Source organism: Setaria italica, chromosome IX, assembly GCF_000263155.2.
Source record: "Setaria italica strain Yugu1 chromosome IX, Setaria_italica_v2.0, whole genome shotgun sequence".
Taxonomy (NCBI): domain Eukaryota; kingdom Viridiplantae; phylum Streptophyta; class Magnoliopsida; order Poales; family Poaceae; genus Setaria; species Setaria italica.
In genome coordinates, this window is record NC_028458.1 from 49,234,910 (window position 1) to 49,259,197 (window position 24,288).

The window sequence follows — 24,288 nt, forward strand, 5'->3', positions numbered from 1 at the left end:
GTGGCATAAAGAATGTCAACAGCAAGATCTATCACACTTTATACGCCCTAGCTTCAAATGAAGGCAAACACTAATCACTAGAGCTAACCGAACAAGTACTCTCTGCTGGTAACAAAAAATGCACCCAAAACAACTACCCACTGCTCAGTACCGTTCTTAACATTTTTTAAGTTCATGGGGGCATGACAGGGAATGTGGACGTCACTTTCCCTTTAATGGAGCTGGGCCCTCTGAAGTTGCCTACGCCATTTGCTGTACGCTGAACCATATCCGGTGAAAAACAACTAAAACTTGAAAACTCCATCAAAACCATGCATTTAAGTCCTCAACAATTTTAAGAAATGCAATGTTCATAGATGGTATATTACAGCCCCACCAAATAATTTCAAGATCAGGCTCGATCCCATTTGCTAGATAAAAAATAACAAATCTAGCCTTTAGTAGGACAAAAATGTGTAATTTTTGTCCTGATGTATGTGTATATGTTTGACATTTGTCATTTTTAATCTCACAAAAGAGCTTAGTTTTGATCTCGATCTTTTTGTGTAGAACCGTAATACAACATCAACTGAAAAGTGATAATTTTTTTAGAACTTGGAAACATGATTTTTGAGGATGTTCAAGTTTCTTGTTTGTCTTGTCCTTAATATTTATTTTAGTTGAAAACCTAGCGAACGCATCATTGACCTAATCTGCATTTAGTGCTAAAAGAGATCGCTTGCATGCCTCCTTTACCGATTTATAATGGAATTTGTAGGTGTAACAAATGGAGATCGCACTGCATCCTGATTCCTGAGAACGCTAACATTAATGACTAATTGACTATCATCGGCATTCTTTTCTTGTAGTAGATTAACGTGGAGCAGGCGAGCAGCTAAATTTAAAGAAGAAGCCAGTTAGTTATAAGAAGTTTGAAGCCTTTGAAATTTTCTAGCCCTGGACATGTATTCTGGTTTTTGCGTTCATTTTTGTGCGCATAATTAATTGAAAATTTTATATTCTAAAGTGCTCTCTTGTTTATGGCCAGGAACAATAGGGGTAGGCGGGTATGTAGCATGCAAAGCAGTAGGATCTAGGACAGCCGAGAGAAAATGAGGCACTTGCTTTGTTGATGCCGAGATTTACACGTTCTTCTTGAGTGCACACTGCACACAAAGGTGGAAAGCAACGTGCACCGGGGAACCAACAGACAACTCATTTCTCCAGCAGCTCACATACTCCTGTGACAGTGTGACTGTGAGACGACGTCACACTAATGATTGTTTACACGCACGCACCGAAGCAATAATCAAATTCAATTGGCCTGTAACAATGCGGTGGCTAGCTGCTAGCTGCACGGTGGGTGAATTGCTGTGTCGCTACTACTTGTAGAAGAGGAGGGTGTAGAAGAGCTGGTTCCAGGTGTCCGGGAGGCCGGGGAGGCACCAGTGGCTGCAGTCCACCGAGCCGCCGGGGTTGGCGCGCTGCGCCGGCGAGAAGTCGCCGCTGTACACCGACGGGTGCGCGTCCTTCCGCATCGCCGACAGCGCCGTGATGTCGAGGAGGCGGACGGGGCTCTTCATCCCCCGCAGCACGGCCTGGATCACCTGCTCCTGGCCCGATGAGGCCTGGCCGGTGGTGGTCGTCGAATTGAGCCCAACCACCGGAGTCGTCTCGCCGTAGCAGTTTTTGGATACCGGGTTGGGCCACTCCTTCGAACTGTGTGTGTGTGTTCCAGGCCACGGTAGGTATAAAAGCCCAAACAAAAATTAATCAATTTTCATTCAATTGGATGCCAAAAACACAGCGACACGCGCGCACACGTGCCTGCACATGCTTTGCGCGTCTGGACAGGGATGCCAGTAGAGTGGCAGTGCCCAGAGAGGCAGAGAGGCTCATGCCTCATGGAGTCACGGGGAGAAGGAGAAATCAGAAATGTGATACCTGTAGTGCGTGGGCGACATGGCCTGGAAGAAGACACGGGTCTTCGCCGGGTCGACGTTGAGGTCCACCCAGTTGGCCCAGGTGGTGAGGCCGCGCTGGAACGCCACCGTCCGATCCATGTCCTCGTAGTACCGCCCGGCCTCCCCCATGTAATCCCACCTGTAACGCGCGCACATCATTCTCATTTTCTCAATAACGCGGAGCAAATTCACGAGCGTTTGATCCTGCACGAACTGGAGGAATCGCGTTCGCGTACCCCTGCATCGCGCCGGTGTGCGTCCACCAGTGGCCGGAGTTGAAGGAGAGCACGTCGGCGTCGCGCCACGCCTCGGCGTTCTCGGTGATGTCGTCCAGCATCAGGACCTTCTTCCCCTGGACCACGTCGATGTCCACAAGATACGGCGCACGGTAGAAGGAGACCGTCACCTCGTACTCCTGCACGAACGTATGTAAACTCTGAATCCCTTCGATGACCAAGCTCTGAATAATCATACACGCGTCGCGCGGTGCATGTGCAGACCAGGAACTTGTAGTTGTAGAGAGGGTCCGAGGAGACGAGCTGCGCCGGCGACTGCGGCGCGGCGGCGTGGAGCAGGCAGACGAGCGACTCCCACTGGTTGCGCCCCAGCGAGTCCCCCACGAACATCACCGTCTTCCCCTTCATCCGCGTCAAGAAGTCCGCGCCATCGAACCTGGTAGCATTACCAAGTTGAAAATCTGCAGCTGCAGGCATGCAAGCACGCGTACGTGTCGCCATGGCAGACATGTTACCTCGGGAGCTCGCATCCGGCCGGCTTCCAGCGGTACCGGAGGTAGTCGGAGTCCGGCCGGCCGTAGAGCTGGCAGTTGAACTCGGCGTCGATGAGCGGGCAATTGTAACCGGTGTACGCCGAGGCCGACGCGTCGCCGAGGACCCAGCTGCCGCTGAAGACGTCGCAGCTCGCCGCGCCGGGCGTGGCGTCGCGCCGGTGGCGCCCCGCCAGCCCGACTCCGAGCGCCGAGGCTGCCGGCAGCGCGAACGCGTGCAGCAGGACGACATAGGAAGACAACGCAACGGCGGCGAGGACGGCGCCACCCCTCCTGCCGCAGAACGGCAGCATCATGGCGACAAAGAGAGAGGGAGAAAGCGGAAGCAAAGGCGTCTTTCCGATGGCTACCTTTATACCGCCGCCGCTGCAAGCAGTCTAGCTGCGCTAATCATCACGGGTTCGATGGAGGAGATAGTGTGCAGGTGAGGTCAAGAGCGGCCGCTAGCTCGATCGGCTGGAGTTCACGTGAACGTGTGCAAGATCGCACTAGTAGTTTGCGCAACTGGAATGGGATCATCCATGGATTCGTTGCCTTTGCCGATTTGCCCTTCCCTGTACGCCGCCGCAGGTACGCGGATAGATTTTCAGCCTTGGAATTCGTACGCTCAGGGAAATGGAATCTTTGTGTCCGTCCGCACGCAGCTTCGGCTAGCAGTTTAGCACTACACGTCTGACGACTGTGACAGGCATGCCGCATGCCTGTTCGAGTCAGCGTGCATGCCTGAGAGCTTCCAGATAGGACGGGCACACGGCTGGCAATCTGGCGTATATGCCCGACTGCTGATGGAAAACAAAGACAAAATGGCAGGCTGGATCGAGGTTGATCGGGTACATGTTGTATGTCGGATCGGAAGAGTGTTCCTCTTCATGCTGTCCTGACTAGTGTTGGCACGGTAACCATGCCCATGCGTCCATGCCAAGCAGGAGAGGACAGTGCAGTAGCCGCAGTGGTTCTCTGTAAATGTAGAATGTGTACAGTGAGGACGAGATTTCGATGCTTACTTTACGGGTTGATGAGAATATGCGCCAATGCCTTCATGAGGAACCAATGCCTTCATGAGGAAGACAGAACATTACGAGTAAATTTCACAAAGGTGATAAGGACTTATGTGCTTTTCTTGCGGCAGGCAGGCAGGAGAAAAGGATGGGCTCTCAGCTTCTCTCTTTCGAATTTATTCGTGAAGTTGGAGAGGCATCGAGGTAATCTGGGGCCCCTATTACGCATACATACACGACACGGGTTCAATAGAATAGAACGAGGCAAGTCAGGCAACTAGTAGTACCTTTCTTTATTTTCCCTCGAAGCAAAGCACTACCACAGAAAATAGAAATTGAGTGCTCGAGTTGGTTCTCCAATCTCCTCCCGTGCACTAGCGGCCCCGGCACCGGGCTCTGGAAGCCCAAGCCACCTCCCGCTGCGTTTTGGCACAGCAGTTTCACAGGCACCGGTGGTTGGGTCGGGCCATGGGACTGGGTCTGGGATGAAAGGCGATGAAACGGAAGCCAGAAGCACTTGGGCGAAGACCTGAAATCCATGCGGCTACGGCATTTTCGTTCTGGGAAACAGAACGTCCCCCGCACGGCTGCACCTGATTGATCAGGGAATGGATTAGACCCTCACCAGAAACAGACCACCAGCCATGCTGAATCGATCACATGCGTGCTGAATCAGCAGCAGCCAACCTCTGGCTAACATTACAGCCTCTGAAAGAGCACTACAACAGAGAGAGGTATATATACCGAAGATCAAAGGGTAAAATCATCCACAGAAATTGATCCAACATATTCTCCTCCTTATAGCCGACTTAAGGTCGATATCCTTAACTTACATTGTCAAACAAGTAAGCAACATACTAGTACACTACACAATCACTTCCGTAGCCTGGTTAGGTTAGTTTCGACTGGCGCACAGACAAGGCCAAGCCGATGATGACGGCTTAGTTTATTCCGCAAAATTCATCCTCTTACATCCACAGCTCCAGTGGATCCACCCTTGGTTATTATTTCGTGGAGACTCTGAGCCAGACATTCCTAGGGGGAGCGCCGTTTTTGACCCGCTCGTAGCATTTTCCTGAGAACTTGTATTTCAATCTTGGAGCTGTGTTTCGCTGCAAAACATAGGGAGAGTTATCCTTAGCGACACCAGCAGCTTCCAAAAAATAATCAGGAAGTTATTCGGAGCATGTACTTACTGTTACAGGCTGAGCCTCATCAGGCAAAGTGCAATTCTCGCTGCACTGATCTGCACCGGCACTAGAAATGGAGCACAATCAGTACCCAGTAAAGGAAAAATATACAAGTTCATGTAAAGGTTGTAGTAAAGAACTGTTTTTAATCAAGTTACCAGAGAAATCGTTAGTTCTTATAAACAAGATGCTGTCTCACCGAGAAAGTATAGATAGTAAACCAGATTGCCAACTAGGAGAATGGAATGTCTGGCAGCTTATACTGCAGTTTTGTTTTGGTTTTCTCCCAAATACAAATCATTAATGGCTGGTTATTTGTCAGGATCAATTAAATGTAGCATTTGTCCTAAAATGGCCCTGATAACAAGGTTATTTAAAAAGTTAAAGAGAGATGTAACAAAGTATGCAAATTCCACAATGCCACCTCTTTGAGTTCAGTCAAGCAAGCACAAATAGAGTTTTTTTATAAGCCAACCCTATCTGCCCTTAACAGAAGAAACCATACCTGCCATACGGTTGCTGATGCATGTCCACTGTTAAACCAACTTGCTCACCAGTCGAAGCATCAATGGAACAAATACCCTCTTCACCGCTGTTATTCTGAATCTCCAGTACCAGGTCCGGCTCCACTGTGAAACCAACTCGAGGGTCTGGCGTTCTAGTCGGAGCATCAATGGAACAAATACCGTCTTCACCGCTGTCATTCTGAATTTTCAGTACCAGCTCTGGCTCCACTGCCAAACCAACTTGAGGGTCTGGCATACTATTCAGACCATCAATGGAACAAATGCCCTCTTCACCGCTGTTATTCTGAATTTCATGCACCAGCTCTGGCTCCAGTTGCTCCATCCCTTCTATCACTATTGAAGTGCCTTCTTGACAATCACTTTCCATGGTCTCACCAATGATGCCACTGTCTTCCACTTGGTAATCAAACCCTAAAATTGCCAATAAAAATTGTTGTATTAAAAACATGCAAACCATGAGCACATTCGAAGCATTTGCTAGTTTATCAAAATATTATTTTCTCCTCAAAAAATCATTGTTGTTTCATACATAAATATGTGCAAGCAGCCAAACACATCAAAATGCAGAGAAAGCATTAGTCATGTAGAATGCTGAAATTTTGTTCCTTTTTTTAAAGAAATGAATTTGAACTACTTTTCAGCTTACATATTAAGAAACTAATATCCAAGAAGTGTGCTCAGAAAACCAACTAGCAAGTGATAAACAAACGGAAAGAGGGTGGAGAGAGACCATTTAATCCTTCTGGATAACTGCACGTGTTGATAACTTTCTGGCATAAACTGCTTCCAGGAGAATAGAGACTGGAGTTTTCAGCCAATTCTCTGTCAGAGGTGGGCATCGCTGTTCCATTCAATACTTCTGAACAAGAGGATGCAATATCTACAGCCTTGTCACATACAGTTGTTCTGTTGAAACTAAGAGAAATCGTTGTTCCATTCAACATGTCTGAATGAGTGGATGCAATATCTACAGCCTTGTCACATATAGTTCTTTTGTCAAAACTCAGAAATTTTTTGTCTGCCAACCCAGAGTTGGACAACGATGGAACATTTTGATCTTGCAGATTGTTGCATGCAACATTTAAAACCTTCTGACACATGGTGGTTCCCTGGAAACTGAGAATGCTGTTCTCTGCCAACTCAATCCTATCAGAGTTCGACATCACTGTGAAACCAAATGAGCCTGTCCACGTTTCCAGAAGTTCGGGAACTGCCGGTAACAGAAGTCTTTCCACCCCCAAGTCAAAAAGCAACTGCAAGTAAAAAGAGAGTGAAAATCAGCACCCACCCTGGAAATGGTGGGAGTATTTGAGGATCAAATGTAAACGCTTTGTTACATTTTCTTTTGAAAGAAGCTTTTATTGCAATATTTAAACAAAAATACCATCACAGAAGGTTTTAAAATATATTTAATAAGTACAAACCTTTTCCAGTTCATTCATTAGAAGTCGGCACATCCCTTGTCGACGATATGAAACTCTTGTACCAATCAGAGGCAGCTCAGCAAATTTCTGCCCGCATATCCTAATCAGGAAAGGAAATAATTGGACATGGACAAAAATGCTTAACAAAAGGTTCAATTGCTATGGACAACAACAGAGGCATATACCTAAAAGTGCCGACAGATACTATTTCACCACCTTTATGGAGAAGTATTGTGTAGAAACCCCTAAAATTTAATCGTCTGAGTTCCGATCTGTGAAGGATAGATACAAAAGTTACTCAGAGCAGCGTACACTATACCAATAGATAATGAGCAAAAAAACACCAACCAAAAACACATAAAAATAAATATATAATATGAATAGAGAATATAGATGTACAATCGTGCTCAATAGACTAAAAACAACTGGTATTTCAAACAAATTTACCATCCTGTGGGAGGTGTAAAGGGGAGTGAAAAATAGATTAACTTTGCTGACTAGCGTTGCACAACTAAAGTTAGTGTAGCTCCATTCGGGCAATTCAGTAAAATATTTAACCTTTAATAAAATTATACTGTTTCAACTCTTTGCAAATGTACAAATATTAACTATTCCAGAATAGTCACAACTCACAAGTCTATCTACAAAGAGTAATCAGTACAAGAACAATGGAAAGTGAAATAAAAACAGATGCACAGAAATGGTCCAGTAGCGCTTCTTACTCTCTATTGAAGACAATATCCTCAGAAATATCACTCTGTGTGCGAGGCTCAATAATAGTAACAAAGCATTCATGAAGAACATCAAGCGCAATGCACAACTTGCCATAATGTTCTGCCATTATTGCATCATCATAATGACCACGGTCACTGCCATTTTCTCTATAAAATCTCAAGATAGTACAAGATAAACCTTTAACTGGAGTTGGAACTGATTTCCCAATGAGTTCTTGCAAATGTTGAAATATCTGCACAATAGAGTGAATCATTTACTGTCTGAAAGAAAGCAGAATGAGAATGAATCAAGTTCAACTTCTATTTTAAAGTTATTCAGGGTAAAATTTAGCAATTTTTATCAAGTAATACCTTCGAGCATCCACTGCTGCAAAGCCAACACCCTTCTGGTCGGCAGATAAGCTGATGGCCATTATTTCTAGTGCAACCGACATGATCTATCAAAAAAAGGTGAACAAAATCAGCAGTCCAAAAACAAAATCTGGAACATTGTATTCATAATGTTGAAATAAGCATACATTCTCGTTCACACTGATCACAGTACACTATTGTCTTCTCCGTGAATTGGCTGCTATCAGGATCATAATCACTCAAGTTACAAATACTGCATCTGCAGGATGGGCAGTACCAGCTTCCTTCTGGAATGGCCTACAAAAACAGATTGCTACTGAAATATTGTTCTTCAAACAAGCAAGGGAAAATAGAAAGGAAAACTTATGGAGAAACAAGAACAGAGGAAATACAGTGATGGTATCAGGTAACTATGATGCTTAAACCACATGCTCCTCATGCTCAAAAGAGAGGAACATTTATTGCAAGTTCTCACTACCAATCATATAGTTTGGCACTTGAGTGAGAAAATGTTAATCAAAGTACTAATGATCATGTAACTAAAGCAAATGGAAAAGTAAGTGTATGGTTAACACTGTCATGTTGCCAGCCTACTTACTGGAAGCTTGCAACAATAGAGGCAACAGAAGATAGAAACTCGAGGCAAAGTAACTAGGTTCACTTGGATAGGGATAAAGGAGTACCTCCAAACCGACACAGTCATGATGATAAGATGATGGACAATTGTCACACAGTAATAGTTCCCCACCATCATGGCACACGGAGCATATTGAATCACTTTCCAGATCAGAATTTCTCCCCTTCAAGCGCACATGCAATGAAGCTCTGGGCTTGTTTCCGCCCATGAATTCAACTAAACACTGTGATAGGGATCTTCCATCCTTTAAAAACATATGAGTGGAAGGTAATGGAGTATTGCTCCCAGAATGAAATTCAAAATTCTCCATAGTGAATATTTCGTTGCAACACATGCATTTTATTCCATCTCTACTAATAGAACCTTCTTTTATCCCAGGTCCATCACTTATTTGCTTATAGATAACCTTATCTCTTGGTAACAGAATATTTTTCTCTATCAACAAAGACAAAACTGTCTTCGCACGATGCTGACTTGGAAGGGCCCGTCCATGTCTTGAACAAAGAAAAGGTGTCAAAGGAACTGAAGATGATTTTCTTTTCCTAGATTTTCCATGACGTGTAGATAAGGTAAACATGTTATTACATCTGTCCAAAACTGGCATATCCTGCCTTCTACTTGAATCCCTTAGCCGACCACTGAGTGCTATCAATTTGGATGGATGCATAGAACCATCAGTAGAATCCTGGTCGGCACTTCCAAAGCTTGTATCACTGTTCTCTTCATATTCTTTTTCTAGGTATCCTTTACATGCTGCCACTAGAGAGTTGTAGGACTTGCCATGTGGAGCACTATACCTCAACTCGAGTTTGCTTCTAGACTTCTGCTTTAGCCAAAAATTCCATCCAGCAGATTTGAGAAACTTCTTAGCGTTTGATCTCAACAGTTTCCTTGTTCTGGAGTTTTGCTTATCAGCTTCCATATAGTGTATGTATTCTCCAAGGGCACCAAATTTATCCCCTCGTTTACGTTTACCAAGCCTTGCCAGGTCTGTCGACACTGTCGCATGAACATCTTCTTTTGGTGCTGTCCGATGATTGTGCCTGTCAGTTATATTGTCCACTCTGTTTCCATCAACTTGTTTAACACTTCCAACTATGAAGCTGCATATTACCTGAATGACAGAAGCATAAGTTTTCCCGTCAGGTGACACGTACCTGTATCTCATAATATTTTTATGATGGCCATTTTCTAGAATCATTTCATCAATTTTGAACTCAATACTCCAGCCCAATGCCAGCAGATGCTTCTTCAACATTAAACTCTGAGTTCTGTTGATTCGCCTCTGTAGAACAGTAGTGCCATCTTGGTAATTAGCAAGAAGTGATACTATCTGCGGGGAAAATTGTGCATCCAGTTGAACTGACTCCCAAGGTCTTGATGAAGTTTCGATTAATTTATCATTGGACTTGTTCTCTCTCAAGATGAGATCCATGCGGGTTGGGATGTAATGTGCATTCTTGTGCACCACACTAGCACTATCTAGAAGCAAATTATTTGTGTGAGAATGTTGGTCAGCGTTTGCTTCTTTTGATGCTAAACATGCCTCACATGCTCCTAGAAAAGATGGGAACCTCTTACCATCAGGTGAGATGTAAAACTTGTTCTTACCTCTGTCATCCAGCATGGTCCATCCTAAAGATTTAAGGTGTTGCTTTGCCAACTCCTTTTTGACAAGAGCACTTTTCCTTTTATTGTTGCGATAGCATGAGGTGTATTCTGACAAGGTTTGGAAGAGAACAGCTGGATTAGGATCCAGCTTATCCAAGACAGTGGTCTCAACTCTCTCCTTTTGAAAGGCTGCTGAGTTTGAACCTTCTACCACTGTAGAATAGGTTTCAACTTGATATCCATCTATGGTAGGCCTGCCACATATAGACCACAACTCAGCAATGAGATTGGCAAGTGATCTCTCCCAAAAAGCTTCTGTTCGGCACATCCACATTTTGGCATCAGTCCTAAAAGCAGGTTTTGATCTCATGTCAAACCATATCTGCCTGACTGATACAGGTAAACCATCTCTCTCTTCATGTGCCAATAGCATCTGGAGAAACAACCAGATTCCACGTGGTTTCCATTTCCCTGTAACTTCATCCCAGTCTTGAGTAAGTCGTAGCTTATCAACCCCTATATTGCATTCATCACCTTCATCTGGAAAAAGGACTTTCCTTTCCGTGGAGCCTTGAGCATGATCAACAATGACACCTTCCCAGTAGGATCCTTCCAAGAATGCATCAACACAGAGCCCATAGCTTGCTTCCGATACCTGCAATGGTTGATGTGGACAAATCGGCCTTACAGTCCCACGAATGAGTTCCCCAGCCATGCTTGAGTTGCCATCAGTGGCAAGTGACATACTTGACTTGCCATCAATGGCATCTGACACTTGAACATTCTCGACAAGAGGCAATCCATTTTCGTCAATGAAATCAATATATCTTACAGTACGAGCATTGTCCAAAATACCAGTAACAACAGCTTGATGCCACGAGCCACATAGCCCTGGATCACAACTGAGCACCTACAGAAGAGAAAGATATCACTGAATAACGGGCAGGTGCTTCCATCCACAATATGAGGGCAGACATAGTGTAAGTGACAGTGCAAAAGAAAAACAGGGGCTGTTATATCCAACAATCATCAGTGTGTCGCAAAAACAATGAGTCCATTGGGAAAACTTAACTCTAAAGGAAACTCCAGGGGTGTGTTAAAAGGGATAGTGAAACATCAGTGGCTCAATGGCAGGTCAAATTCAATCCATACATATACAGGCAACAAATAGGATCATCAATTCCTATTTTGGCTATTGATTCCTACCTAATTACTGCAACGCAGCCCAACTGCCAGGCATTAATGGTAAAGATGCAAAAGGCAACTGTTATCTGTGGCAAATAGCTCAAGAACGGTAGCTGATGCAATTTTTGACACTTTGCTTAGAGGCCAATAATACTATCGGAACTCACTGGAGACAGAAACAAGACGCCAAGATTCTGAACTATTTGCACGTGCTATTGCTACTGAGCCAAAAGATACAATTTTTTTGTCGCCTTTACGCATGAATAAGATGAGGTCACTCCAACCACCCAATAAAAAGCTCCGCGGTCCAATTAGACACATGTAATTAAGCACCGACATCACTGCAGATTAACAAGAACATGCTATTTGTAACCACTAACCACGCGGACGCATTCGCGATCATCCCCGGCCGCGACCAACCCTCGCGCGCCACGACAATGACCGATGCTCGGTATCGAGATTAAACCGAAAATCGACTGATCACGCCCCGATCATTAGCAGCAACCTCGAGCATCGCGAAACCCAAGAAACCGTAAACCCCAGCGCCCAGCCCGTCCCCCGCGAACCACCACCCTCGACCGCAATGCGGCGGGCCTCATCCGTAACGACCGTGCGGGTGGCGCTCACCTCGACGTGCTCGCCGGTGAGGAGCTTCCTCCCGCCGCACGCCGCGGCGGCGGCTGGGGGCGACGACTCGCGCCGACGCTTCTTAGCCGGCCCGCGCGCCATTGCGGGCCGGGGCCGCGCGGCGGGTGTGGGGGTAAGGCTTGGTTTGGTGGGAGTTGGGTGGCGAAGGCGGCGGTGTTGGACTGGTAGCCCCGCGATACGAGGAGGAGCCGAGGAGAAGCCAAAGGAGGCGGAGACGGCCAGGTAGAGCAGAGAGGTTTGTTTCCTCTTGCGACGAGGCGGTGCCGGTTGTTACGCGCTCATTTTGACTGATTAACGTGGGCTTTAGGTCTGCTGATTTATTAGCCTTGATCCGCTTAAATTTGTGCTACTTCCCTTTAGTTTCAGATAAATTCGTGTTATTTCCCTTTAGTTCCAGAATAAGAGATGGGAATTTGCAGCATTTTGTTCTTTCAGTTGTTTATAATTTTTTTAATTTTTGTTATTTGAGTGATGATGATATTTTGGAACGCAGTACCTGTGCTCGGTACGGCACTAGTGCTGCTTGCTGCAGGCTTTCAGCGTTGGCGGCTTTCGCGTGAAGAGAAAAGATTGTAGTTCTTCCACCTGCCTGCAGATAAAATTCCTCATTCAGGATGTTAGGATTACTGCATTTTGTTCGTTGGATTGGAAATCGATGGACCAGATTATACGCAATTTAACATTCTCGGAAACAAAAAGATTGCACGCAATTCAAACCTTATTTGTCTGGCCCCTTTCTAGCAGGCTCGATAGAGAGGACGATACGGAGATTCTTGAGCCGTTTTATGCTAGGCAATGGCTTTGGACAGGGTCTAGGCCTTGTTTTGTTGGCCAATTTGGAAGATGCAAAATTCCTGTTCCGGCACTGTAGCACACTGTAGCGTTTCGTTTGTATTTATGAATTATTGTCCAAATATTGACTAATTAGGCTTAAAAGATTCGTCTCGCAAAGTACAACAAAACTGTGCAATTAGTTTTTGATTTCGTCTACATTTAGTACTCCATGCATGCACCGCAAGTTTGATGTGATGGGAAATCTTCTTTTTACATAGTGTTAAAGTTGGGAGTTGGGAGGTAACTAAACATGGCCTAGTCCTTTTGCTTGTTCTGGCTGGCCTTCGTGTCAGAATGGGATGTCAAATCGGGCTCAAAGTGGAATTGATATTCCTCCCGAATTGCCTTTGGCTATGACGACTGCTGCGGAGGTCTCGCTATACACGGGCATACGACTAGCCACAGGTGAGGTTTGACTACTCCCAGTAGTTTTAATTTTTTCTAAATTCATAAATATTATTATACACATATACATACACTATATCTAAGATACATAATAATATCTATAAATTTAAAATATTAAAACGATCTATAATTTGGAATGGAGGGAGTAGTATATCTGGTAAGTTCGTGGTCTCAATTCTCAAATCCGTTCCTCCCGTATGCTATATGGTACCAATTTTAAGAGATGGAAAGAAAAAGAAAATCACCTCTAATTTTTGTCTTCCCATGAACCTCGGTTAAAAGGAGCAAAGTGGACGCTTCTGGACGCTCACCTCTGGAGCTGTCGTTGACCTCGCCCTAAACGCTGGATCGCTGAAGTATGGTGTAGTCTGTTTCCTGTTCCGTAGAACATTGAAGCAAATGGTTGTACTTTAGTTTTTCCCCAAAATATGCTGAACCTTATGATGTAATCTTTTGGCTTGCAAGAAGCGGAAATCAGGTGGGGATACTCTCCCCCGTAGCCCCGTTGACCCTCGGAAAAAAGAGCAAACTCGTATACCAGGCAAGTATATTGTTGTCGTCTAATAGACGGTCTCATGCATTGACACATGAGTTGTCTCCTTAATTTGTGCATATGAAAAAAGAAATATTATAAGTTGTATGGTAACAATAACTCGTACAATGATTGTTGAATTGTCTCGTAATCCTACAATTTAGCTTATGAGGTGGTTGCTTCGCGAAACAGTGGCCTCTTTCTCTCTCATCTATATCATCAAAAATCCTACATGGCACTGCATGAGACGACCTATGAGACCGCTGATGTGTAGCGCTCTTACGAGGAAAATAAGATTATGGTCGTTAGTGCTAGACATGTGTAATGGAAAGAGGAGTTAGAAAAGTTTAGCCCATCATTATGCGTCTTAATGAAGAAGAAACGGTCGATTTTGCCATGAACTCGTTGTCTCATTCATGTATGATTGTGCCTTCGTTCGGCAACAACTTTTTGGCATCATCCTCATTGTAAATCAGCACCACAAAAACCACATTAGCAAGCCAACAACTCCATCTTCACCTCTTGTTCATCTCTTTCTCGTTCCTTCTCTTCCTCTTCCGCAGAGTTTTCAGGTTGAGGCCCCTAGCTCCCATATAGCTCCTTTTTCATGGTATTCACACTGTATAAGGGTGGAACACTACGTGATTGTGTCGTGGGTAATGTATATCCAAAAGGCAGTTTTAATGGAGGTTTCATAGAAGTTTCATGAGCATTAAATTTATTGCCACATCAGCAAAATGCTAACTTGGTAAGATTATTATGAGAGGGAGTTTTCTCATATGAGAGAGGAGTTTTTCCCCATGACACCTAATAAGCACAATCTTCGTAACTGTGTAACGAAACTGTGCATTAAGACTGATCCAAGTAGGATTTCACGAGAGGATCAGGTCAAGACGGCGGCTAGGATTTCTAGGTGGTACATCGTCGCACTTATGCATAGAGCCTAAATAAAACATCCGCAACACAAAAAATCTACAGTTGCAACGTTGAAAAATATGCGAAAAAATAACTACATCATTTGACTTTGTGATAGAAAATTCCCGCCGCAACATAAACACTATGTTTTATGTAGTGTTTTATGCAACATTCACTGTGAAACATACGGAAACAATAGTTCAGAACTATTGAAACATATATTGAGCTGTCCGATTTTTTCCTAGCATTACCGCATAAAAATGAGCACAAGTGTGACCTGTAGTTCGTTCGCGTCTAGTGGGCCCTTTCCCCACCAACTCCTGGCCCCACGTAGTAAATCCAGAGCTGGCCCACATGTGATACCAGATCAGCAACACGTTACACGTCTGTTCCGGCAGTTCCCTCACACGTCCGTCTGGCTCTCCTCCCCCGGTTCGGATCCAAGCAACCAATCCAGACCGAGACCAGGTGCGGCAGCACGCGGCTCGCCGCCGATGGCGAGGGCCGACGCCGACGCCGACGAAGCGCCGCTGCTGGCCGAGGAGCCCCTCCGTCCAGGCGCCTGCAGCCGCGAGCTCGAGCTGCGGGAGTTCCGCGACCGCTACGTGATCCGTTCGCTCGACAGCGGCGGCGCCGCCTTCGCCGTCACCCGCTCGGGGGGCTCCATCCGCCCTCTCTCCCCAGGTCAATCCATAAACCTTGCAGCACCTCGCCGGCCGCGAAGCGTGCTTCTGGATTTGTGTCGTTTTGAAGTTAGGCTCGCCAATCGGCGAAGTGCTGGTGGTTCACCCAATCATCACCTCTGCTTTTGTTCTCGTGCAGAGGAAGCCGCGGTGGGGAGCGACTGCAAGGTGTCGAGGATATACGGAGTGGCCGGCATCATCAGGTTGCTCGCCGGTGAGTCACCTAATTTCACGCGCCACCTCGGATCATACTGTTTTTATGTGCTTTTTCCCCAGCACAGTGCTTTCCTTTGCTGTCATTAATATCACTTCTGGAGCGGTTTCAACTGCCATGTGATCCTACTTGTATGCTCCAAGGAACCAGCACCATGGAATGACTGTCTGCCCACATTTAGCCGTGAAATGGTTATTGTGTAATTCAAACATATTAACCTGAGCTTGTTTGGCTAGAGAGGTTCTCAGTCATAAGGTACAAGTAGAGCTGTAACCCTAGTGAAAAACTGCATGAAATGCCACTCTGTTTGATGCTTCGCCCGCGGACTTCCGTTTTGGTCATATATTATGTTTCAATGTGTTCCGAACTAAAAGTTGGTTACTGTAGGAACTATGAACAGCTGTGCTATGTGTTGCTGCATTTATGGCTAGAAGTACTTTAAACTCTATTGATAATGTGATTTGGTCAATTTAGCACCTGCTGCACAGCGCCATATCAACGCATCTATTGGTCAACTGAATATGAAATGTCTACAGCTAACAGAAAGGAAAACCTTAAATTACAGTCCACTGCTATTCAACCTAAAATACTTGGAGGCAAAATGGAGCAATTGGTTACACCCTGGATGTATTTTTGGTTAGTTTTTCATTTCATTGTGGTATTCTTACACTATGTAGTGTGTACTGGTTTTAGTGGTTAACACAGAATCTCATTCCACTAATTACTAATGTGGCAGAAGTACTTGTGATGTACAAAGATGTAGTTAGGATTTGAAGGAAAGTTCCATTAAAAATCATAGACTCTTGGTTCTTGCACCTAGGATTTCATTTTTAGCAATAAACTGGTAGCATATTCTAAACTAGAAATTTACCAGTATGAACTGATATGCTATCATTGCTGCATTCACTGTTACATCCATTTACTATAATTTATCTGGATGCAGTTTTATAACTTGCTTGTGCAGCAGAATGCCATAGTAGCAGAATATAGAAACAAGGAGTAACAAACTAAAATGCCAAGGGCCAACAAATTAACTGCAAAATAAAGATCACAACTGTACTTTGTGCTGTACAGTACAGGATGACAGGGTCATGCAATAAAACAATCCTGCTCTTTCAACTATTTGCTAATTTACCTGTCAAGTGGAATTTAAATTTACCTCTCACTCTGCAAATCTTTGTTTTCATCAGGAAGTTATGTACTCGTCATCACTTCTCAAAAAGATGCTGGCTCTTATCAAGGCTCCCCTGTATACCATGTGAACTCAATGAAATTCTTATGCTGCAATGACGCTATAAAGCACTTGACTTCACAGGAAGTATGGAGAAACTATCACTTAGCGTGTAGTTTCACACACATTGTTTGGTCATGACTAAGCACTTGCTATATTTCTCTGGTACTTGGTCACTGCATTTAAGTTTTCTGTACTATCTGCCTGCAGAAAAGGGATGAGGCGTACTTCATGTCTCTCCTGAGAATTGCAGAAACTACTTGTGGACTGTACTACTCATATGACAGGGATTTGACGCTAAAGTAAGTACTTCGTCATGCATGTAACTCAATAAAGGTACCAAAAGGCATATCACCTTTAATATTAAAAAAAATGCAGATAACCATTATACAGTGTGAGTTTACTTGCCTATGACAATTTTTCACTCGTCACGCTCTATATCATACAAGTTACTAGGTTTGGGGCCTTACATTATCACCATAATTCTGTTATCTGCTTGGACTTAAATATCAGAAACTTAGCTGCGCATATAAATCAAGGATAAATCTAATTGATCGCTTGTTAATTTCATTGTAACTTACAAATGTGTGGTAGGTTCTGGATGTAGGATATATCGAGCGCCTTTTAATAGGTTGTAGATGTATGACTGTATCATCTACTGAATGCCTCTTTGGTGCATCTTTTGTTACACCGGATTGGCATCTGACAAGATGGAAAGCATGTGATGATGCAGTCCTCTCTCGTACCTTCTTTTGAAGCCAACTTCAGTATAGATTTTATTGTGTAGTTTGCAGAGGGCATCCAAGTTGGCTGCAGGGAGGATACATAAACCACTATGGAAGCAGGTTCGTGATGATTTATTGTTTCGTATGTTCCACAGTATTCAAATCTTTGTGGCATAGTTAGTTTTTGTTGACAGGCATGCACTTTTTAAATAGAAGTGTGATCCAAACAATAGGAGTTACTAGAATGCATTTGCAATTTAAAGAAACACATTTGTAACTTAAGCAAGCAAAAGCTTGTAAAACAAGCTCAGATTGGTCTAATGACTCATGATGCATAAATATAACAGTGAAACATATCACATGCTAGCAGATATTATGCAATGTTTTCCATCTGCATTGTGAACTGCCACTATCACTTTTTGATTGAGCTTATCAGAGCATGTTTCTGACGGTGTCTGCCCTTTCTATCAGTTGTGTCTAATCCTAGAAAAGGACGTCGTGAACTTGATCTGTGCATTGTAATGCTTTGCTGCAAAAACCTGATTGACTTGTAATATGTTTATAAATGTGAGCGCAAGTTCTGCTGTTCTTATTATTTGAAGCTTGATGTGCCAAGGCATTTTGAAGTGGGTAGTGAGCATGATATTCGGAGAAATGCTGCAAAAACTTTCATAGCAAAACATTTCCTTATTGTATTAGGATCATGCACACTTTTTTTCCCGATAAGGAATCATTCCTATTATAGTTTTTCCCCACCTTATTGATTTTCTGAATAATTGTATTGTGCTAACTACTTTTTTCACTTTACTCAGGCTGATCCACGTTTTGTTTGGAACAAAAATTTATTAGAGGAGCTTATTGAAGCTAAGGTAAACATCTATGAAGGGACCGTAATGTGTATTTTGTTGATTTGTCTCCTTGCTTATGTTCTTACTTATTTTTCTGGATTATTTTTTTGCAGCTTGATGAGTTCATCATCCCTTTGATACAAGGAAATATCCAAAAAATTCAAAAAAAATCATGACATGCTATTTTTCATATCTTTATTACTTAGTGGTGTGAATATACTTGCTTTGCATGCATCACTTTGGTTTCTTTATCTTTCTATCCAAATTGGAAGGGTGTAACATGCTGTTCCCATTGTTTTTTCTCCATTGGAGGATAAACATGACCAGGATTCCAGGAAGTTGGTCTGTCCTTAACTATTTTTACGTTTTCAGTCAGCGCAATTTACCTTGAAGGATAGACCTGTCAGGATAACATTGTTCTCAAGGAGATGCAACAGACGTCTAGGTTGGACTTTCTATATTTGTTCCTTTTTGCTAACATTTCTTGAAACATGAGTACTTATAGAACAGGATGAGATTTCTGAATTGTATTGTTCTGTCATTCACCCATTGCAGGAACAAGAATGTGGAGAAGGGGCGCAAATCTTGAAGGTGCCACTGCAAATTTTGTAGAAACAGAACAGTTGGTTGAGTATGAAGGTCTCACATCCTCATTTATACAGGTGACTTCATGATATAATGAATGAAACTTCTTGTTGGATGATGATGAGCATCCTTAATGCAGCCTATAAGTAGTTTTGTGACTGATTTTTTTAAACCAGTGCTATGTCATAGGTTTAGAATGGCATTTGGATTCAGTACATGCAAACTAATAAAATCTAACCCAAGATGAAACATGACATCAGACCCCGTCATCTAAATGATCATAACTATTTAAACTGATCAAGAATGACCCTGAAAAGATCCTTTTTTTTCTCTCCCCTTTATTCAGTATGGGATAATAGTTTTTTTTTTACAATTTATGGTCAAATGATATACTCCCTCCGTCCCAAATTGTAGGTCGTTTTGGCTTTTTAGGTGCATAGATGTTTGTATGCACCTAAATATAGTGTATGTCTAGATGCATACAAACATCTATGAACTTAGAAAAGCCAAAACAACCTACAATTTGAAACGGAGGGAGTGGGACCTTAAGAAATTTCTGTGGATGTCCACTGTCCATGTAGTTTGACTAAGGTTCAAATTTGTTATTGTCCATAAAATCCGGTAATTAGTCTTTCTTTTTTTGATACTGTGTAGCACATATGATGAATAAGCATATTTAATTATAGCTATACTGTGTCCCATTTTCAATGCTTTACAAGCTTTCATATCCCCTTGTTACTTTGTTAGGTTCGAGGTTCTATTCCACTTCTCTGGGAGCAAATAGTGGATTTGAGCTACAAACCACGTCTCAGCATTATTGAACATGAAGAAACTGTAAGAACTTGTAATCATTTACATGGTGGCTACATACTGAATATAGCATGATGACTTCTCTCAAGCTATTACTACATGCAGCCAAAGGTTGTTCAACGCCACTTCCATGATCTTTCGCAACGATATGGCGAGACAGTTGTTGTTGACTTGACTGATAAAGTAAGTTTTGTATACATGCTGAAGTAACATACTGTTGTTTGATTAAGCAAATGGGTATTATGGATTTTACAAAGCAAAATACATTATTTATATTATGTTTACTAGTGTCAACTTGCAGTTTGTTCAAGCGGAGGAACTTTTGCTTGATTTCTGGCAACATTAGTAAAATGAACACTTGAACAAAAGATGATTTAAGGAGGATCTTGTCTTCCTGGAAAAGCACACATGCAATATGTGCGATCTTTTGTCTACGGTTTTTTTTTTAAAAAAAGTACACATGCAATATGGAAAAAGTTTCATTTAATCTAAAATATGGGGAAGTATGTACTCCTTAGGGCAATTTAAGCTTGAGATTTAGTCACCGTCCTACCTGGTAGCTGGTAGTTGGTACAGTAACTTGGATCATGTAAACAACTATTATTTTTGGCCATTGAGACAGATGGCAGCTCATCTAACTTGTTGTCACTTTCAGCGAGGTGATGAAGGAGATTTAAGCAATGCATTTGCTGCTGAAATGGGCAGAATTCATGGTGTCAGGTTATTTATGCTTCTTGGAAATGCTTATTTCTGTGTAACACCCGTGATGGAGAGCAAGTTGTCCAGTGCTATGACTGACAAGTGGATAGCCATGGAACCCAGGTGGAAGGCAAGACAATCTATAAGCTGCTCAGCCAGGATGAGAGACGGGCAGAACTGAACTGAAATGGAATCCCCTATACTGTTTGTCTTCTGCGATGGGCGATCAGCTCTTCTCATTAATCATGTCACGGCATTCCTTGGTGGCAGCCACGCAGTTCTATCAGTGAGTGCTCGTCATCTTCCTCATGTCCCAGGATCTCACCGCTGCTCCGAGGAATTGCCATAATGTGAGAAGAGCCCATTGGAGAAGACGAATAGTAGAGGCAATTCAATTTCAATTCAGTTCTGTGACTTCTGTCCCTCGCTTTCATCCTGACCGGACAGCTTATAGATGGTCTTCCCTTCCACTTGTGTCCCATGTTTAGGGGACCCACATTTCACTCAGAGCACTGTACGGCCTTGATTCTCCATCATGGGTGTTACATTCTATTGGCTTCGGGTATGACAAATGATGAAATGATTAAATTTTCCCAAGGATTAGTATTTACATAAGGTTAATAAGATATATGCTGGATGTGGCCCTTCCATCTTACAGGTACGTGCATTTTGATTTCCATCATGTCTGTCATGGAGGGAACTTTGATAATTTGCAAGCTCTCTACAATCAAATTGAGGAAGCTATTCAGAAACAAGGGTAATATTTAAATATCCAACATTTCATGCTTAACTTATGTTCCTCAACATACCAAAGATTTATCCTAACTAAGGTTTAACTGTGGCAAGTAATTTGCTCTTGATTCTTTTCTGGGCCAGCTGAGCAGATATTTTCTTATGGACTCAAAAGGCGAGATTTTGTTGGAGCAAAGTGGTGTAGTTAGGTCCAACTGCATTGACTGCCTGGACCGTACAAATGTAACACAGGTGTGTTCCATTTTATTTGTGTCAAGTAATTTTATTATTTTCAAAAGAAATTAATTAGGTATATCTTGATAGCACTTCACACATCCATATACCTGTACAAATCAGCTCCATTAACTGCATTAAATTTTCTAAAGTTCATCTCTCAGTGAGCCATGTCATCTCGACTTACAAAATGTCTGATCGTCAGGTCCCATTCTCATCATTAGCCCTTTCTGTAGTCCACAGGTGTGAAAGATGAAACAAGTTTCACTAATAGTTCTGTACTTCTATCCTGACAATCTTTTGACATTGGAAAGCCTATCTGTAATTTACTTCCTTCCGGCACATGTTTGGTTAGATCTTAATATTTTGCCACTATGTCCTAACCTAACTAATACTGCCTAATGAGCATCTCTACATGACAACACTATCCTAATAGGCAATGGTGTAGCCTGTGCTCATTGCTCAGTAGTTCCTTTGGGTCTAAGCAGAGCATGAAGTATTGCTAATGGTTAGTATAACAGAATAACAAGACTAAAAGATGCTTTGTTAAAATGTCCTAATGAACTATGGGTTTTATCATTTCATATGATTGTTACTAATCCCTTTGGTTTACAGAGTTTCCTTGCAAGAAAATCGTTGGATTCACAATTGCAGCGGATGGGGGCATTATCATCATCTGAAAGCATTTCTATCTCTGATAACAATAATGATATATTCAAAAAATGTAAGCTAATTTTATGATGAAATGTTTATTGCCAATAAGTAGACTGTTCTTTACGTATTTTATGATAATGCCTGGCAGTATGGGTTGAGCACGGTGATGAGCTAAGCCTGGAGTATGCGGGTTCTTATGCTTTGAAAGGGGATCTAGTGAGGTAGTCTAGCATTTACTACCTCAATAATTCATGAATAAACTGTGGCACTATGCTGTGTGCATAACTTAGCTAACTTGCATGGCAACTGCCAATGTAACACAGATATGGAAGGCAGACATTACCTGGACTAATTAAAGATGGCATGAGCGCCCTTTCGCGATATTATTTGAATAATTTTCATGATGGAGTGCGACAGGTAACTGGCAGCATTACTAGCCATTTTTATATTGCGCCCAAATATTTGTCTAGTCCTATCAGTGACCAGTCCTCTTAGTTGTGTTTCTTGTATGCCTTTTTGTTGCTCTCCAGTGGTTGGAGCGTAACTAAACTTCACACAGCGTATCACGATTTCTTGTCATCATTTCCCTTGTCCATGCTTAAGGATGTATTGCAAGATGTATTGATTCAGATACAGCTTCACGGCCATTTGTATTAATAATTTATCTTTCCCTGTACTCATGCTAGATTATTCATGCCAACACCTGCTTTAGTCTTGCCTTTTTTGTTCAACTAATTTATGCATATGTTGTGCCTCTTTTAATGTCTTCAGGATGCTCTAGATCTTATTAGTGGTTATTATACGGTCAGCCAAGGCAGCACTTCTCCTTTTCAGACTGGTGGATTTGAATCTGCTTCGGTAATTAACTAATATTTTGCCTGCCTTGGTAGTGGGCCTTTTTATTTCATTGGTGGGAATTGCTACCCTTATATGGTTAAACAGCATGCTCCTAGGCGGGGAAAACATAGTTAAAAAACTTTGCTCTTGTTCTTACTTTTTGTAATTGTTGGAAAATGTACTGCAGTATCTTCCTGTGGCTTCAGCAATCATAGTTGGTGGGATTACCGCGACAACTTTCACTCTCAGTCAAGGTCTGCCTGCTTTGCTTGTCTTAAGAGTTAAGAGGTTTTCGATAGTGTCATGCTTCTTATATTAACTGTGCCCATCTCTTTGAAAATCTAAATTATACAAACCACAAATAGTATATTCATCATCTCATCTCATCTGCAGTTGGACGGAATGCACAGCACTTCATCTCCTCCATTATCTGCGCGGGCTTGACAGTGGGAGTAGTAGCCTTGGTGAAAGCCAATGGAAAACAGTTTTGCTCGAGGCCCCGTTTGTGTGGTCTAATCTAATTCCTGGTTCTTTTTTCCCCTACATCGCCCTTTTGTGTTAGAAATTAAAGATAAAAAAAGAATTAGAATGTTGTTTGCAAGAGTAGGTTAAATAAGGAGGCAGGTCAGCCTGCCGGTCCTGTAAACAGTTAACTAACAACAAATTAGACTTCCAGTTCTAGTCCTGTAAACTGAAGCTAATTTGAAACCCCGAATTAGACTGAACAGTTCATTGGTTCTTGGTATGTATCTGTGAATAAAGAACTGCACCTCCAAATTTGTACCAGTACCCGGCACAGCAGAGGGACTATATCTTTCAGAGTGACTGAAGTGGTGGCGAAGATCTTGCATATGCGGAAAGCGAACATTTCCCCGGTGCCTGATAATGCAGAGAAAGACACCTCAGCCACGTGTCGTTTTAGCAAAGGTGACGCATAACAAAGACGTGCCCTTATCAGGCACCGACGCAAAGAAAACGGCCACGCAGGGCTTGGCATTGGGGTTTGGTCGTTTGGAAAGTTGATTATGGAACGTATGGAGGTTAAAACTAGGCAATGCCAGTATAATGGTTCAGGTAGCTCGTGTTGCTATGGAGATTGTACTGCCCGAAGTTTTTCCGAATCCTGCAAAAGGTAGGGTTTTTTTTCTGGTGAAATTCATGCCTGCAAAATAGGGTTTAAATCGTTCTGATAATGCTTGAATATGCACAACATTCAGAAATGAGTACAACATACTGGACTTGCATTATCCACCAGACTTTCGTATGACTGACGATGTTTCCACTGTGAACATATTTTCCCCTTATTTGTTACTCT

The 24,288-nt window shown here is 42.8% G+C and overlaps 3 protein-coding genes across 4 annotated transcripts; 1 reads left to right on the forward strand and 2 right to left on the reverse strand.

Annotated features, from left to right (window-relative positions):
- Nucleotides 1-1,080: 1,080 nt before the first annotated feature.
- Nucleotides 1,081-3,351, reverse strand: LOC101772831 (protein PMR5). Its single transcript, XM_004984797.3, has 5 exons — nt 2,695-3,351; nt 2,444-2,615; nt 2,180-2,358; nt 1,924-2,082; nt 1,081-1,698 (listed from the first exon to the last, which is right to left on the reverse strand). The coding sequence occupies exons 1-5, from the start codon at nt 3,024-3,026 to the stop codon at nt 1,362-1,364; spliced, it is 1,179 nt and encodes a 392-aa protein (XP_004984854.1). The 5' UTR covers nt 3,027-3,351; the 3' UTR covers nt 1,081-1,361.
- A 1,153-nt stretch (nt 3,352-4,504) lies between these two features.
- On the reverse strand, nt 4,505-12,556 carry LOC101783243. Of its 2 annotated transcripts, none has more exons than XM_022822827.1 (11): nt 12,015-12,556; nt 8,638-11,112; nt 8,122-8,251; nt 7,955-8,040; nt 7,592-7,836; nt 7,055-7,141; nt 6,870-6,969; nt 6,176-6,698; nt 5,424-5,856; nt 4,925-4,974; nt 4,505-4,840 (listed from the first exon to the last, which is right to left on the reverse strand). In XM_022822827.1, exons 1-10 carry the CDS (start codon nt 12,114-12,116, stop codon nt 4,944-4,946), a joined length of 4,212 nt encoding a protein of 1,403 aa, XP_022678562.1. In that variant the 5' UTR covers nt 12,117-12,556; the 3' UTR covers nt 4,505-4,840; nt 4,925-4,943. The 2 variants fall into 2 exon arrangements, with proteins under 2 accessions (XP_022678562.1, XP_022678561.1); XM_022822826.1 differs by having other exon boundaries at nt 4,925-4,985; nt 12,015-12,555.
- Nucleotides 12,557-15,124: 2,568 nt separating this feature from the next.
- On the forward strand, nt 15,125-23,759 carry LOC101772427 (phosphoinositide phosphatase SAC8). The gene is made up of 20 exons (XM_004984795.2): nt 15,125-15,405; nt 15,544-15,618; nt 16,809-16,936; nt 17,060-17,151; nt 17,637-17,694; nt 18,387-18,443; nt 18,536-18,569; nt 18,787-18,867; nt 18,978-19,084; nt 19,755-19,841; nt 19,923-20,000; nt 20,473-20,537; nt 21,175-21,273; nt 21,401-21,500; nt 22,098-22,206; nt 22,285-22,357; nt 22,460-22,553; nt 22,908-22,994; nt 23,161-23,227; nt 23,367-23,759. Exons 1-20 carry the CDS (start codon nt 15,216-15,218, stop codon nt 23,492-23,494), a joined length of 1,809 nt encoding a protein of 602 aa, XP_004984852.1. The 5' UTR covers nt 15,125-15,215; the 3' UTR covers nt 23,495-23,759.
- The last annotated feature ends 529 nt before the right edge of the window (nt 23,760-24,288 follow it).

What these genes read in the sequence shown, in the direction of transcription:
- LOC101772831 (XM_004984797.3), bottom strand. Translation starts at nt 3,026, where the DNA reads ATGATGCTGCCGTTCTGCGGCAGGAGGGGTGGCGCCGTCCTCGCCGCC. An exon ending in GCCGGATGCGAGCTCCCGAG is followed by an intron (nt 2,616 to 2,694) that starts GTAACATGTCTG and finishes TAATGCTACCAG; the next exon opens with GTTCGATGGCGCGGACTTCT. An exon ending in ATGTCGCCCACGCACTACAG is followed by an intron (nt 1,699 to 1,923) that starts GTATCACATTTC and finishes ACACACACACAG; the next exon opens with TTCGAAGGAGTGGCCCAACC.
- LOC101783243 (XM_022822826.1), bottom strand. Translation starts at nt 12,116, where the DNA reads ATGGCGCGCGGGCCGGCTAAGAAGCGTCGGCGCGAGTCGTCGCCCCCA. An exon ending in TCACCGGCGAGCACGTCGAG is followed by an intron (nt 11,113 to 12,014) that starts GTGAGCGCCACC and finishes TCTCTTCTGTAG; the next exon opens with GTGCTCAGTTGTGATCCAGG. An exon ending in TGATCAGTGTGAACGAGAAT is followed by an intron (nt 8,041 to 8,121) that starts GTATGCTTATTT and finishes TTTTTTTGATAG; the next exon opens with ATCATGTCGGTTGCACTAGA.
- LOC101772427 (XM_004984795.2), top strand. Translation starts at nt 15,216, where the DNA reads ATGGCGAGGGCCGACGCCGACGCCGACGAAGCGCCGCTGCTGGCCGAG. An exon ending in GACAGGGATTTGACGCTAAA is followed by an intron (nt 17,152 to 17,636) that starts GTAAGTACTTCG and finishes TTTATTGTGTAG; the next exon opens with TTTGCAGAGGGCATCCAAGT. An exon ending in ACCGTACAAATGTAACACAG is followed by an intron (nt 21,501 to 22,097) that starts GTGTGTTCCATT and finishes TTTGGTTTACAG; the next exon opens with AGTTTCCTTGCAAGAAAATC.